At 43.1% G+C, this 14,737-nt stretch overlaps 1 protein-coding gene across 3 annotated transcripts; it reads left to right on the top strand.

Annotated features, from left to right (window-relative positions):
- The first annotated feature begins 9,468 nt into the window (after nucleotides 1-9,468).
- On the top strand, nucleotides 9,469-13,200 carry foxa1 (forkhead box A1). Of its 3 annotated transcripts, none has more exons than XM_038780899.1 (3): nucleotides 9,469-9,547; nucleotides 10,942-11,006; nucleotides 11,672-13,200. In XM_038780899.1, exons 2-3 carry the CDS (start codon nucleotides 10,953-10,955, stop codon nucleotides 12,887-12,889), a joined length of 1,272 nt encoding a protein of 423 aa, XP_038636827.1. In that variant the 5' UTR covers nucleotides 9,469-9,547; nucleotides 10,942-10,952; the 3' UTR covers nucleotides 12,890-13,200. The 3 variants fall into 3 exon arrangements, with proteins under 3 accessions (XP_038636827.1, XP_038636819.1, XP_038636833.1); XM_038780891.1 differs by lacking the exon at nucleotides 9,469-9,547 and adding an exon at nucleotides 9,754-9,991; XM_038780905.1 differs by lacking the exon at nucleotides 9,469-9,547 and having other exon boundaries at nucleotides 10,895-11,006.
- Nucleotides 13,201-14,737: the final 1,537 nt, after the last annotated feature.

Genomic DNA, 14,737 nt, shown 5'->3' with positions numbered 1-14,737 from the left:
TTTTCATCTGTGTTTAATAAAGGAAAGAATACCATGAAGAGATTTGTTTTCTTCAGCTTGAGTGTGGTGGTTAGCTTGTCTCTATTATGCCATGTACCTAGGTACAAGTTGCACTCATTCATTCTTCGTGATTGAAAAATCCCTCTATCCTTTCGCAGTGTAGTTTTCCACAAAATAAAATTATCCAAAAATACACATCAAGTTCGAATTGCATCTATAGGTTTGCAATTGGTCCCTGTGCTGATCCCATCTCCAAAATGGGATGCACCAAGGCGAAAGGAAAAACTGCAGATTCTGAAAACCTGGACTAAAAAGTGAGAAAACATACTAGAAATTTAGAACAAATCAATTAGCATCTGAAAGAGAAAGTTAGGTTCACGTTTTGTGCTAGACACCATGATTGCTCTGTACACTGTGGGCGTCCTTTAATGCTAATCTAATTTAGTTATGTAATATAGTTGGAACATAAACAGGCACAGTCATTGGGACAACAAGTAGAACATTCACAACGCCCTCTCCATGGCTCTGTAAATTTATTTCCATCAAGTGCCAATCCAATTTAATTTTGAAATTATCAATCGTCTCTGTTTCCAGCACCCTATTAACCCTCCTGGATTAGTGATTGGTTAATTCCAACCCCAATTGACCTGGAGTCACAACACAATTTTAATTAATAAATGATTTCTTAGAAAAACACCCAAAGTCGTTGGCCCTTTAGCCAATAATGTCAGTCACCAGGTTTGTTATTTAAAGCACAATTAAGTTTAATAATAACAATAACTATAATTAAATATGCAGCAAATACAACAGGTTAACTATTATCTAATTCCTAACCACTCCCCCTTAAACTCGCCCAACCTTCTACACACAAACACAAGACAGACGAACACAGAGAGGAAAAGAGGGGTCTAATATAATAAGTAAAATAAAAAGATACAAGTCTTTGTTTCAGATGGTTGTTACTAGCACATCTTCCTTCAAGGCTTTCAGTTCAAGATTCTGTTTCCAGTATGTAATGGTTTTCACTACAAATTAATTCAGGTCTCTGCAGTTTCAGAAATACAGCAGTTTTTCTGGAGAAAGCAAGAGCCAGAGAGATCAGGTCCTTGTCTCTGAGTGTTCACGTCTCCAACTGTCTTTCCCTGGCTCTCTGAAAAACATGATGTGGAGATGCCGGCGTTGGACTGGAGTGAGCACAGTAAGAAGTCTTACAACACCAGGTTAAAGTCCAACATGTTTGTTTCAAACACTAGCTTTCGGAGCACTGCTCCTTCCTCAGATGAATCATCCCACTCAAACAGGATCCGATCGTCGCCTGTTACCATGCAGAATGCGGCCTTTTGGCCAATTCATTGGCCACCAAGCCAACCAATCAAACCAAGTCCCAACAATCTCTCCAAAAAGTCCAAGTCTGATAACAGAGGGCTGACACAGTGTACTTTATTGTAACTTTTAAACTTCTCACTACCCTCCTTGACTTAGAGATATATGTCCATTAGTATCCATGGATCAAAATGATAACAGCAAAATAATGGGGGGGGGGGGGGGGGTGGGAAGAACATTAACTGGAAAGGCCCTTACAGCCCCCAGAAGAGTCATTCCAGATCAGTATAACCCACTATGTAAAAACGTTCTTACTCACAACAAACCTGTGTCCCTCCCACCCAACCCCGATCCTTTGGCGAATGGGAACAGTTTTCCTTTGTTTACTTTTTCTTAACTTGTCATAATTTTGTACACTCCTATCAGATTTCCCCTCAACCACCTTTACTTGAAGGAGAACAATGCCAGATTTAGCAATCTAACATTGTGTCTAAAATCCTCATCCCAAGAAGCATTTTCCTCTGTCTTTCCCAATTCCTTCAGCCAAAATGCATCATTTATGCTTCTGTTTATTAAATTCCACCTGCCACATTTCTGCCCTTTCTATGAACTTATCTGTTTCATATTGCTTTCAACTGGTATTATCCTCATTGTTTGCCACACTTCCAACTGTGGCTATGTACCATCTTCCTTTGCCACACTTCCAATCAGCTATGTACCATCATATATCTATATTTCAATCTTACTATAGTATATTATTATTTATTATTATTTTCTTTCTACATGTTATTTGGTATCATCCTATTTCTGAGTTACTGGGTGTATTCGTATACAGGTACACATGTGGAATATAACAAATAAATGTATACCCCCTCATCATCAAATAATAATAACATTTTATGAACAAAATTGAAAATCCAATTTGGTTGATGGGAAAGTGCATTAGAATCTGCTCTTGATGACTTTTGACTTCATGCAGGTTTCCATTCTCTTTCTAATCACCAGTTAAATATATAAAGGAAATTTTGAAAGGCACGTGATTGGTTACATTATAAAATTGAATGGTGTAAATACAAATACAGTTTGTAAAACCTCAGAGAGGTAACGTATGTGGAGCATATTGCCAAATTGAAAATTACTATTTACATATGTAGAATAATTTATGGATTTTATCTCTTCTTTCACTTCATAATTAGTTGAATCAGTGTGAAATGCCCAAAGCCAATTCTAAAATTTTTGTAGATTCCCTGATTTACCGAAAAATAAAAAGAATATATTTTGAAAATGACAAGGCCAAAATAATATTTGAGTATATTATTCTCAAATTAAAAACGGTACCTCCCCAACTATTGCAACAGGTCTGACATAGGAAAATGATAAGGAGAGCTGATGCTTTCACATTCTTAGCCATATCAATCTTGTAAAATATCCCGTTTTTACCAGTAAATTCTGAAAATATGATAATATTTAATTAATTTAAAATATCCAAGGAAGTGGTTTGTCCACATTGCTTTTGTAAAGTCAACCTGAAATGAAATGTTTCCATCTTTTGAATTTGGATTATATTGGGGGTACAAAGGATTAGCACACTGGCATTTATTGTGTGGATCCAGGCTACAATTCAGACCAGGGTATAATATATTAATTCTGGTGCCTGCAAAAGTTCTAAGATGGTTTTGACCAATCTCAACTGAATTCCCTGTGGATAAGAGGTCACAATCATAAATCCATCTACATGCTAACCACATGCTTTACAAAGGAGCAATCTCAGTTAGAGAGGCTATAAATGTGGTAATTTAGGGAATAATAAAACCCATGTTGATGCAGTCGAAGAGAATTTACTGAACTAAATAGCACTTAGAAATTTTTTTTTTTGTGTATGAGCTCAAAGCGAGTCAATCTGAATCTCTTGTCTGCCAACTGAATGTACCTGATGTGAAATTAGTCTCTCAGTTGAATGAGTCCTATGTGAAATGTGAGCTTTAACTGAACTCCTAGTAGGCATGAATCCACAGTAAAGAATTGCCCTTAATTGGTAATCTCATTCAGAGAGGCCATAGGATACCTAAATGTTGGTGCAATGGTTATGTTTTTCCAATGTAGGGTTGTGTTAATATTCTTGAAGCTAGCAAGAACTTTTATTTCACACCCTTGATAGATGTGTCCTGGGCATGCTTAATGCTGCCACCAGGTGCCCAAAAGATATATGTTCTATTCAACTTAATTAACACAAAATGTCACCACAAAGTTAAAAATGAAAGGGAGTATTTATTGACACTGTGATTAAGGCGTACTCAGCACTGGAGTAGATAAGAGGGTGTTTCATTCTGCATCTGACTCAAGTTATAGATGACATAGCATAAAGATAGAGGAAAGCAATTCAATTTCCAAAAATCTCCCAATGCTGCCATAAATATTTAACTTGCTGAAAAATAAAAAATGTAATCATCTCAAAGGCAGAATTTCTTGACAAGAGATAAACTGGTTTAAGTGTGAATAAAACTGTTTGCTTTGCTTGCCACTCCTGTATTTTTTAAACAAATAATCAATATATTAATGTAAATTATCAATCGTCATTTCCTTGTGTAAATCAAACTATACCGGGTGGAATACTCTGTTTCTGAGACTAAGTGTTGATGCCAACGCAGAATTTGTGGACTTTCACGACAGAACAACCGGCGCCGCACCGGGACCAATTCTGCTACCGTTGAGGGGCTAGCACCGGTGCCACATGGAACACTTGATTGTCCATTGAAAAATGGTGTAGGATTCGCCGGGTCCGTGATAGACATTCGGGAGGCTGGCAAGCTGCAGCCACACATACATATTACAATCCCCACACACACTTAACCCAGCCAACAAGATGGTACTGGTTATGTTGGAATAGGCTCATACAGTTGATGGGTCAGCTGGGGTCAGAGGGCACCCCAGGGGAGTGCCCTGGGGGGGGGGCCTATATGGCCCTTGACACTAAGTTCAAGGTGGGCTGTTAGAAATGTGTGCAGCTGCATAGCTGCCTTGTTGACTGTGGCAATGATGTTCCGTGTCTGTCCACCCCGCCCTCACAGCCCACCTCCTGGCCACACCCCGCAACTCCCCCCGGCCCTGGCAGAAGCCCCCCTGGCCAGCGGCACAACTGACAGCAAACTATGGCGATGTTGGACACCTTCCATACCCCCCCTCTTTCCCTCAGCAACTGCCACGCCGGTTTCATGATTTTTAAAAGGCAAGTGAACCGTGCCATCGGGAACTCGGTCCATCAGAGGCAGAGAATCTCGGAGGCCCTGGAGAATACCGGGTCGGGCCCGCGAATGATATGCAAACGGTGTCTACTGCAAATGCATTCCGGAACGCATTGACGCCACTGTTGAGGTGCTGGAGCATTGCGATTTGGAGCCAAATTGGTGCCTGCCACGATTTCGGCATTGGAACCCATTCTCCACTCAATCTCCTTTCCCGATTTCAGTGTTGGCTGATTGGGAATCCCACCCACCAACTCTGCACTGCATTAATACAAAATGCGTCAATTTATTGTCAGTTATTCACTTTACAACACATCACTCTCATGTACGTTTTGCATAAATCTATGACCAACTATAGAACTACATGCACAGAAAGTGTGATGAGATGATTCCGTAATTAATTTGAATAACAAACACAGCACAATAGGCTTGATAGCTGCCTGTGCCATTATGCTATCCAGCAAGTGGTCAGAATGTATTCTACTGATCATCTAGATCAAGGAGATATTTCCTTGACAAACAAACATTCCTTATATTTATTCTGAAAACAGTAAGAAGTCTTACATTTGCATACACTTGCATGATTGTTTATTTGTAGGATTTCTAAAATCATAAAATAAGTGATGGAATGAAAATTGTGGACAAGTGGATCACTATATATCCCATCTGTTATGGTCCAACAATAAAGCAACTATGCACCCAGGTTTGTCTGGTGAGTAGCTGACCCATGCACAACAGCACAAGTCCAGATTTGATCTCCATACTGCATTGAGTTTTCTCACCTCAGCTGTGATATATTCAGCAGTATTTGACTGAGCAGGGGCAACTCAGCTCCTGATTTATATCCAGTGATCCTGCTGAAAAATCTATATATCTGAATGATGCCTCTCCCTGGCGATCGAATATCTTGCCAACACGCATGATCACTTAAGTAAGACACCAGGGGGTGCACACTGTTTGCAGAACCATAACCCAGTAAGGAGGTAACACATTCGGGAAAAGTGAAGAGAAAAGGAATGGCAAAAAATATATACCCTCTAGTGCCATGTTCTTGAGGGTTTTCATCCCGAATCTCTGGGATTTTGGAAGCCTACCTATTGTGGTTTGGGCAAGATTTAACTGCAAGAAATTTGCAATGATAAATAAGATGTTATTTTTTTACATATTTTGTACAGAGGAGCAGATCGTCCAAGGTATGTGATCTGAATGAAGTGTTAACAACTGACTCGTTTCATGCATATTTTTTCAAGTTAAATCAATGAATATTGATACTGCTCCCTAAATATTGATACTGCTCCCTAAATATTCTTGTTTAAAAGCTGACAAATTGGGGGCTGCTTAAAGAGGCATGAAAATGTATAATATAAAAATAGACAATTCAATTCATCAAGATCATCTCATTTCATGAACCGGAGATACAGGCTTTCCCGCTAATATTCTGCAAATCCGAGTCTAACTTTGACATAGCCAGCATTATCTTGCTATGAGTTTGAGGTTATTCCCCATCATAACTCCTGCAACAGAAACATCCTTTTAAGCCAGTCCAATCATGTGATGCATGTTACATTTGATGGCACTTTAATCCACAAGTTACAAAATATTCTTGAATTAAAAGTCTGATCTCAGTTCCTATTCCGAACTTGGCTTTTTCTTACCCTATCAAAATCGTCGCCTTTAAGATTTTTTTAACGCAGAGGACAAGCTAATTTTGTCACAATGTTGGGCAGAATCAGCAGATGTGTAAATTGTTCAGAACCCAGTATCTCAAATTAGTTTATTTTCATTTGCTTTTATTCCCCACTTTCAAAAGTAGCCTCTTTATGGCTGCAATGTATGTTTTGAACTGGTTTCCAGCTGATCCAGTCCTCGGGGTTCATTGTAACCAGTGAGTGCGCTGTGGTGCAACTATACATTTGGTAGCGGCAAGACAGCATTCGCGACCCTGGCTCACTGATGTAACAGGGCGATAGATGATTTTGCTGCTCGTGTGAGCCGAATCAGCGCAAGGCAACCTTTTGTGAGCTAGCTTTACTTTAGACCAATGTTTTCCAAACTGGACTCCCGTGCATAGCATTATAATGCAATTTTAGTAACTAGCGAGGGTCTCCCAGAAATAAGAACGGGTCAACATCTTGCCTGAAATTCATGCCTGTTAAAGCTCAACAGTAACTTTCTGTTTTATCGTCATGCCGATCGATTTGTTGGTGGATAAAAGAAAGCGAACTAACCAATGATAAATTTCAGCATTTTGTGTGTACATTATTCGCTGAGCTATTACATTATCAATAAATATCGAAATGCTCCGGTTGTAATGGAAGGTCTTCAGGAAACACGATTTTGTCCAGCCTTTGTCTTCAGAGGAGTTTACTAAGCAGCATTAAATTATTTCTAAAGCTAACAGAAAAGGCAGCATTCTGGCGGTTCAGGTCCTGACCTCCGCAAATAACTTGTCATTTTGCACCTTGTCAACACAGGTTCAAAGACCGCACAGAGTGGAAGGTAAACCCCAGCCTTACCATCAGTCACCTGGTCAAGAAACGGTCGTGAACTTTTTACCCTGACGATGATCAAATAAATACAGTGGTAATTCATTATGTATTTAATTAGCCTGAAATCAGTCCAGTTTGATTCTAACCTTCCCAAAACATTGGAATATGCTCCTGAATGATCGATTGAAGGCGACATGGACTTTTCAGCTGCACTCACTCCCAACATTCTTATCCTACAGCCATTAATAATTTGAAAAAAATAAATCAAGCAACTTATATGTTGCTTAAAGACCGGGGGCAATTTTGATTTGATTTTACTGTACAATAATAAACCTTGGCTCTGACTGTCATTTTGTGTTGGAGGCCGAATACTGCAATGCGAAACTGTATATTGCAAAGGTCGAAACAGCACAATACATGTACTGATTGTTCAAGAATAGCTGCTAAGTCGTCTCAGCAGCTAAACTTACAGACTTTTACACTTACGTCACCCGCTTCACGTTTAGATAACTCACTTGAATGAGAATGATCCAATTAATTTGCAACATTGTTAACAGAATCCACCCTGTGCATATTGCTCTTTAGATGTTAATGAGACCTTTCTGAAACCGTCTGCGTCCCCGGAGTAGCTCCCTCCAGCTGGATAGTTTGTTCTCAGATATACGCTGACTTCTTTCTCAGTATTTATTGCCAACCCTGCTCCTTAATTACTGGAAACTATTTTTTGCAGGTAACCCACAGCACGTGCGAATGTATGCACCAGTTTTAGTTCAAGCCAATTAAAATGCTTCCTTTACACGATGTGGTGGAGGTCTGTGTGGGGCAGGTAGGGTATATTTCAGATGTGTTTTTAATTCGCCTCCATTGGAAATAGATCATTTGTATTTAGGACATGTACAGTCCTCATATCCACAGCCTAAACATAAATTGAACTGTCATTAAATTACATTTCAAAGATCAAAACGTCTTTACACACAGGAATAATTTTTAAAACGACATGGATTTTTTTGATTCCGCAGTATTCTCAGAGGCATTAAATTCGGAAGTTTTTCGGAAATTATTCAGTCACTGATTTCATATATGAATGCGCGATCTCTTCAAAATGATCTTCAGGCAGCACTGAATCCGTATTTACTGTTAACACTGAGCACATGAGGCGCAACTCGAATGTATTTCGGGATGCGAATTAGAACGAAGAAAGATCAGGAAATGCCAGCAGCTCACATTGGTAAATAATACAGGGCAAGTGTGTGAAGTTGTATTGTGGGGATATGTTGCTCGACCCATTCCCCGATCATCAATGTACTTAAGCAAGACTACAGGGGGCCATCGTGTTAGGAGCTGTTTTCTAATACATTTTCAACATTCTCTTTTAAACAATCTCACGAGTACACACAGGAAAAAGTGAACCATTTTGTGCACGGATGCAGTAAAGTTGGCGCATTTATTATTCTTATTTCACAAAATGGACACAGAGTTAGCTTGCTGAAGATAAATGTGAAGAACTATTTGGTAGTTTCAAGTCCACACTCTCGGGATGTACAAGAACGGTGCCATTGGCAAACGTTGGTGCCCAGATCACTGTGTGAAGTGATTCATTGACCAACACTTCACTCGGATACAGGATAGCTGGCTGTTTACTGTTTGACTGGCAGATTGAATCATGCCAAAATCACATGGATTAGGGATAGAGCTCCCCTCCGCAATATTACTTCATTACAAACTGCATAGCATTTTAAAATGAAAATAACGAGATCTTCGTGGTTATAAAAAAAAGTCAGATTGTTCTTTCTGCTTTACAGAGAAAATCGAATCAATTCAATCTCTTCGCATCTTTCAAATTGTTCGTGATTCTGTCAAAACTTCAAATATTACATTTCGAGCAACAGGTTTCGGCTATTTGAAGAAGGGAAACAAACGCCTCTGCCTGCTCGCTCAATAGCAACAAAATCCGCCAGGACGTGGAACAGGAACAAGTAAACAGACCGGTTCATGATGCGCTCTTGATCCAATCGCATTTCAATCTCCCTCACATTTCATTATGAAAATAAAGGGCGCGCAATTAAACTTAAAATAATCTCAAAACACTGGGTAAATCACATGGGAGAGAGACATATAAGAAGTAAAATGAAAATACAGAACAGTAATGTTTTCCTTTGGCCATTTACACTGTGTCTCTCCGGTGTATGAGTTTTCCAAAGCACGACCTTGTCAGTTACCACCCCACAGTTTCTCTTTCGCGCGATGTGTTTGGGACCCAACTCACGGGTGGAGCAGTAAACCTCTCGTGTCAGGCACAGAGAGGGGGGGGGGGGGGGGGGGGGAGGGTGTCCAGGCCTGTTCATTTTTGTTCAGGTTAACATCCCTGATCCAAAAGCTGCCCCGTTGCTAGGCGCTACAGAAAGCCAATGCACAAATTGAAGTAAGTGATGACTTGGAGCGAGGGCTGTGTGTGGCTGGCCGCACAGTCCTGAAGAGAGTGAGTAACCCGAGGTACGTGATCTTGAATGCAAACTATTCTTCCATTCTGCATTTTTACGACCTATCGCGACGAAAGAGCGGGATGGTGGGGGGGGGGGGGGGGGGGGAGGGAGAACGAGGAATGCGGTTTATTTACACCATTCCTCAAAAGACGTCACACGGCAGAGTCAATTCTACCTCGGGCTTAACTACATCTGCCACTTCCAGGCCCATTCGCCTCTTCCAGGGGTGAGTGTGTCACTCAGCCCTAGTGCCGTATTGAACAGACAATTGTTTAGCTTTCTAAATGAAACAACAGGACAGAACGATCCGCTCTACCCTTTTATAACCTGTCACCAAACATGTGGATTTCAGCCCGCAGCTCGGACAACCCGTGTCGTTTCAGGAATTGCGCGGGAGCCGAGCTGAATCACCCAGGAATCATTTGTTTTTGGAGTCCTCCCGTTGCTGGTGGAGGTGAGATATTTGCTGGTGCAAAGGTCTGCTAACGGTGCTGTCAGAGGACAAGCTGCCAGACCAACTATCTCTTTCCCCAGTTTACTGATTTACCGGAGTAATGCGTTTTGCACAATCCAGTCTGCTGGGTGGGCAGGACTCTGAACGAAGTGTTTATTAAATTATCCCCAGTGTTGACATTTTGTTGAAATGTTTTCTAACTGTGAGACTTGGGGGAGTTGCTTACACGAGCAGATTTGAAGCGGTTAGCAGCCCAAACAAAACACACAAGTGTGCAGATTATCCCCTCTCTGAAAAATTGCTGTGCAAATGGTTACGGTTAACTTCAATCGGTGAAAGAAAAGTTCGGTTTTGGGCTCAGCCACATTTTTGTTTCGTTGGGAGAAATATTGTTTTAAAACATCATCTCGTTCAATCGTGTGTGTGGTGCTGGGGGCTCTTCGTTTTTTGATGCCCGATTAATTTATCATCCCTCACGCAACTGCTGGAGTTTGTCTTTCCTATTGTTTCCGAGTTAAACCAATTAGCCTATTTACAAATCCAACGGGGACTATTTTCAATGACTTGAGTCTGACCCCGCTGAGTTAGCAGCCCGTTTTTGGATGTGAGCGCTGTCTGTAGCTACAGGCAAAGGTGTGCCACCGGGACACGAGTATCCTAATCCTGAGGTGAGTGCTGATTATTCAAATATACAGAGATCTGGGCAAATCGGGAAAGGAGGCAGGATCTGTGGGCAGTTAAAGCACTACGCATGTCCCCAGCGCCACTCAAAGTGTTTCGCGTCCCAGCACTTCCTTACTCTTGCAGTCTCCATTCTCTCTCTCTCAGCCAGAGTACATCCGCGGTGGGATTTTATTTTTTTTTGGGGGGGGGGGGGGGATGGGATGGGGTGGGGTGGGGAGGAATAAGCTTTGATGTTCGTTCATTGTACTCTGCCTCCATGATGTTAGGAACGGTGAAGATGGAAGGACACGAAGCACCCGACTGGAGCACTTACTACGGGGAACCGCAGGAGGTAAGTTAAAAGTAACAACGGCAACCTCATGTTTTTATTTTAGGCGAGCGAACAGCTCCCAACGGTTTCTGAAACGGTTTAATTTCAAGCCATGTTTTATGGGCAGTTTGCCGAAGAATTCCAACAAAATTGGACCATGCTCAATCAGATGTCTGTTCCATGCACCTCCCCCGCCCCCCACTCCTTGAGGCGTCTCAACGTGAAGGAATATTACAGCATAATGCGAACGCTGTAGTTAATAAAACTGTTTGGCGTTGTGCATTTTTTGTTTGTGTATTGGATACAGGAGGTAAACGAGGCCCTAAAGTTACTGTCCACGAGGTGGCACCAGCGAGAAGAGCGAGTCGAGCCCGCTCTCTCTCCCGCTCCAGAGTCCCCAGCGCTGGCCACAACCAGGAGTGGGAATCTTAACAAGTCATCAACAATAACCAGTAGCACTGTTGTATCTCTTAATGTTACTCCCGGGAGGAAACTGCTCCAACTTTATGCTTTATTTTTTTAAGGAGGCGTGGCTTTCACGCCTGGCTTTACTGAAATGAGTCCAATGTCCCCCTCGTGTTGTAAAATATAAGTTTTCAGTCAAAATAGATGGGGAGCAATGTCTGATTTTAAAAAAAACTTGCCACCCTGACCCCGTCAAACTAACGCTCTCTTTCATTGTGAAGGCTTATTCAACGGTGCCAGTGAACAGCATGAACTCAGGATTGAACGGCATGAACAGCTACATGGCCATGAACACCATGGGCTCCGGCGGCAACATGACCACCGGCTCCTTCAACATGTCCTACGGGAACCCAGGGATGGGCACGGGGCTGAGCCCGGGCATGGCCGGGATGCCAGGCAGCGGAGCGGGCGCCATGAACGGCATGGGGGCAGCCATGGGCTCGGCCATCAGCCCCAACATGAGCAGCCAGCAGGCCCCCATGAACGCCTTGAGCCCTTATTCCAGTATGAGCCCGGCCATCAGCCCCATGGCTTACAGCCAGAGCAACCTGAGCCGGCCCAGGGACAGTAAAACCTTCCGGCGCACCTACCCACACGCCAAGCCGCCCTATTCCTACATCTCTCTCATCACCATGGCCATCCAGCAAGCTCCCAGCAAGATGCTGACTCTGAGTGAGATTTACCAATGGATCATGGACCTCTTCCCCTATTACCGGCAGAACCAGCAGCGCTGGCAGAACTCCATCAGGCACTCGCTGTCCTTCAATGACTGTTTCATCAAGGTGGCCCGTTCCCCCGACAAGCCAGGCAAAGGCTCTTACTGGACACTGCACCCGGACTCGGGCAACATGTTCGAGAACGGCTGCTACCTGCGGCGCCAGAAACGCTTCAAGTGCGAGAAGAAGTCGGCGGTGAAAGCGGCCTCGGACGGCGGGAAGAAAGAGGCGGCCGCTTCCTCCACCCCGGGCTTGGGCAACGCCAGCACCGGGGGCCGGGGCCAGGCTGAGGGCAGGGCGCCTCTCAGCGATTCCAGCAGCTCCTCCAGCCCGGACACCACCCCGGGCGACAGCAAGGCTCAGGCCCCGCTGCTGAGCCCTGGGCCGGCCATCGGGGGCACCATGAGCCCTCACCCCCACCCTCACCACCCTCACCCCCACCCTCACATGGGCCACGTGTCGGCCGCCGACTCACAGCAGGTCCACCACCTCAAGGGAGACCCTCATTACTCCTTCAATCACCCCTTCTCCATCAATAACCTCATGTCGTCTGAACAGCAGCACCACAAGATGGACTTGAAGGCTTACGAACAGGCCATGCACTACTCCAGCTATGGGAACACCCTCAACTCCATAGGCAAGAGCAGCTTGGAGCCCTCGGTCCTGGCCAGTGAAAGCTCCTACTACCAAGGTGTGTATTCCAGACCTCTCCTCAACACTTAGTTTTGCAAACTCAAACAAAGAAGCTTAAACCGTCAGAGAAATAATTCACAAATCCTCCCTTTTTTAGGGGAGGGGAGGGTTTTCCCTTCCTGCACCTTGCGTGCAAAGACTGTTACTTTATAACATTTATATGTGTGGAAAAAAAACTGTGGAAGTGTAAAGTAGCTGCAAGGTTTGGCGATGAATCACGACTGTACATTTCGCGGAGAATATATCGCAAACATTTGCAGAATGTATTTAATTTGTTTTCTCCGTTTTATTTTGGAAATGTGGTGTATAATTGTAGAATTGGCGGTGTTATCCTGTACTCCCCCCCCCCCCCCCCCCCCCGTCCATTCAGCGCCTGCCCGCAAGTTGTGGCAATTGTATCAACGCCCCACCCCCACCGGGAAAGGTAGATGAGCGGGGAGGGGGGAGCGCTGCTATAAACCTGGGGGTGAAATAAAATGGGCCCCTCGGAGACAATAATTGTGTCCATTCCAACGGAACTGCTCTTTGGAAGATCTGCTAGATTCCTGGGCAGTTTTAGTGGGAGCGGAAAAGAACGAAGGCCGTTTCTTTGTGTTCATGTCAACTCATCTGCAAATACAACTTTTATTTTAAAAACGGGTTGATTGTAAAAATGAACCAAATGTTACCTGCATCAGGAACCTCGAAAAATGACCCCGTTTTTCGTTCTGTGATGCATTTGAACTGTCATTTCCATCCAGTGTTAATGCACTTTCCCTTGTTCCCCCCCCCCCCCCCCCCCCCCCCCTCTAGTTCTTTAGCAATGTCGGTGTTAGTGTATAGCCAGGCGGGCTCTTGCGGATTTTCTTAATGTGCCTAATTTATTGCATGATCTACTCTAGGGGTCCTTTCTAGTTTTAAGTTGTTTAAAAAAAGAATGATACAAATGGAATTTACGGAGCTGTTAATTTTGTATTTGTAATTCTATGAAAATGAATAAAATTATTTTGATTTGAAGAGAAAAATAAAAAAAAGGTTAATTCGCACCCACCTTGTGGTTTGTTATTCACTAGATCACTCATTAATAAGCTGGTTTTTTAAACAAATCCAAAATACTCCTTCCAGAATTGCATTAAAAAGTGAGTGATTTCCATTAATTAAAACAGAACTTTGCCTTAGTACTGTCACAGGATAAATATCACAGTGTGCTGGTCTTTTCAAAAAATATCAGGGAAAGAAAAGTCGCGGTAGGGTTTCAGCGGTCTTTCGCTGCAGAAACATTACAGTTTCCAACATAAACCCTGATCAGATTCAGTGCGAACAATTTCAAAGTATTCCAGCAGCACTTGCCCAGAACCGAGAACAGCCCAGTCAGACTGTGTTTGGATGATCACAACTTTTTTCACCGTTTAAAACAATCTAGTGGCTAGCTTTCGGCTCTTTAATTTATAATGAAGATCAGGAATTTCTAAGAAGCCAAATCACTCTTTCATTTTTCAAAAAAGCCAGGGATAACAATTTCCGCAGTGTATCGTTTTCAATTAAACCGACGTAGCTATGTGTTAGCGCCCATAACAATCACAAGATGCACAATCTAAACCAAGTCTTTTTGAGGATTTTGATAACGGGACCCTATAGAGACCAGCTCCCCCCCCCCCCCCCCCCCCCCCCCCGTCCTCGGGAACCGGGTGCTCCATAAACAACCCCTGTCTCCGAAAAGCGAGGGTGCAAAAGGATTGCATTTCGCAAAACTACATTTAATATTGCAAGTTATGAAAATTGCCTGGGGATTTCTTTCATTTTCTTGTATGAGCAGTTACCTCATACGGAGAACAGTGCTCGCTGATCCATATAGGCATTACTCTACCCAACCGCGTCCATTACCCCCCCACCCCCCCG

Source organism: Scyliorhinus canicula, chromosome 2 (assembly GCF_902713615.1).
Source record: "Scyliorhinus canicula chromosome 2, sScyCan1.1, whole genome shotgun sequence".
NCBI classification, from domain to species: domain Eukaryota; kingdom Metazoa; phylum Chordata; class Chondrichthyes; order Carcharhiniformes; family Scyliorhinidae; genus Scyliorhinus; species Scyliorhinus canicula.
The sequence above is the reverse complement of the archived record's forward strand: the minus strand, read 5'-3'. Positions and strand labels throughout refer to the sequence as shown.

Excerpts from the sequence above, each read along its gene's own strand:
- foxa1 (XM_038780891.1), top strand. The coding sequence starts at position 9,877 with ATGTGGATTTCAGCCCGCAGCTCGGACAACCCGTGTCGTTTCAGGAAT. Across the intron at positions 9,992-10,941 it reads TCCTCCCGTTGCTGGTGGAG|GAACGGTGAAGATGGAAGGA; the intron begins GTGAGATATTTG and ends CCATGATGTTAG. Across the intron at positions 11,007-11,671 it reads ACTACGGGGAACCGCAGGAG|GCTTATTCAACGGTGCCAGT; the intron begins GTAAGTTAAAAG and ends TTCATTGTGAAG.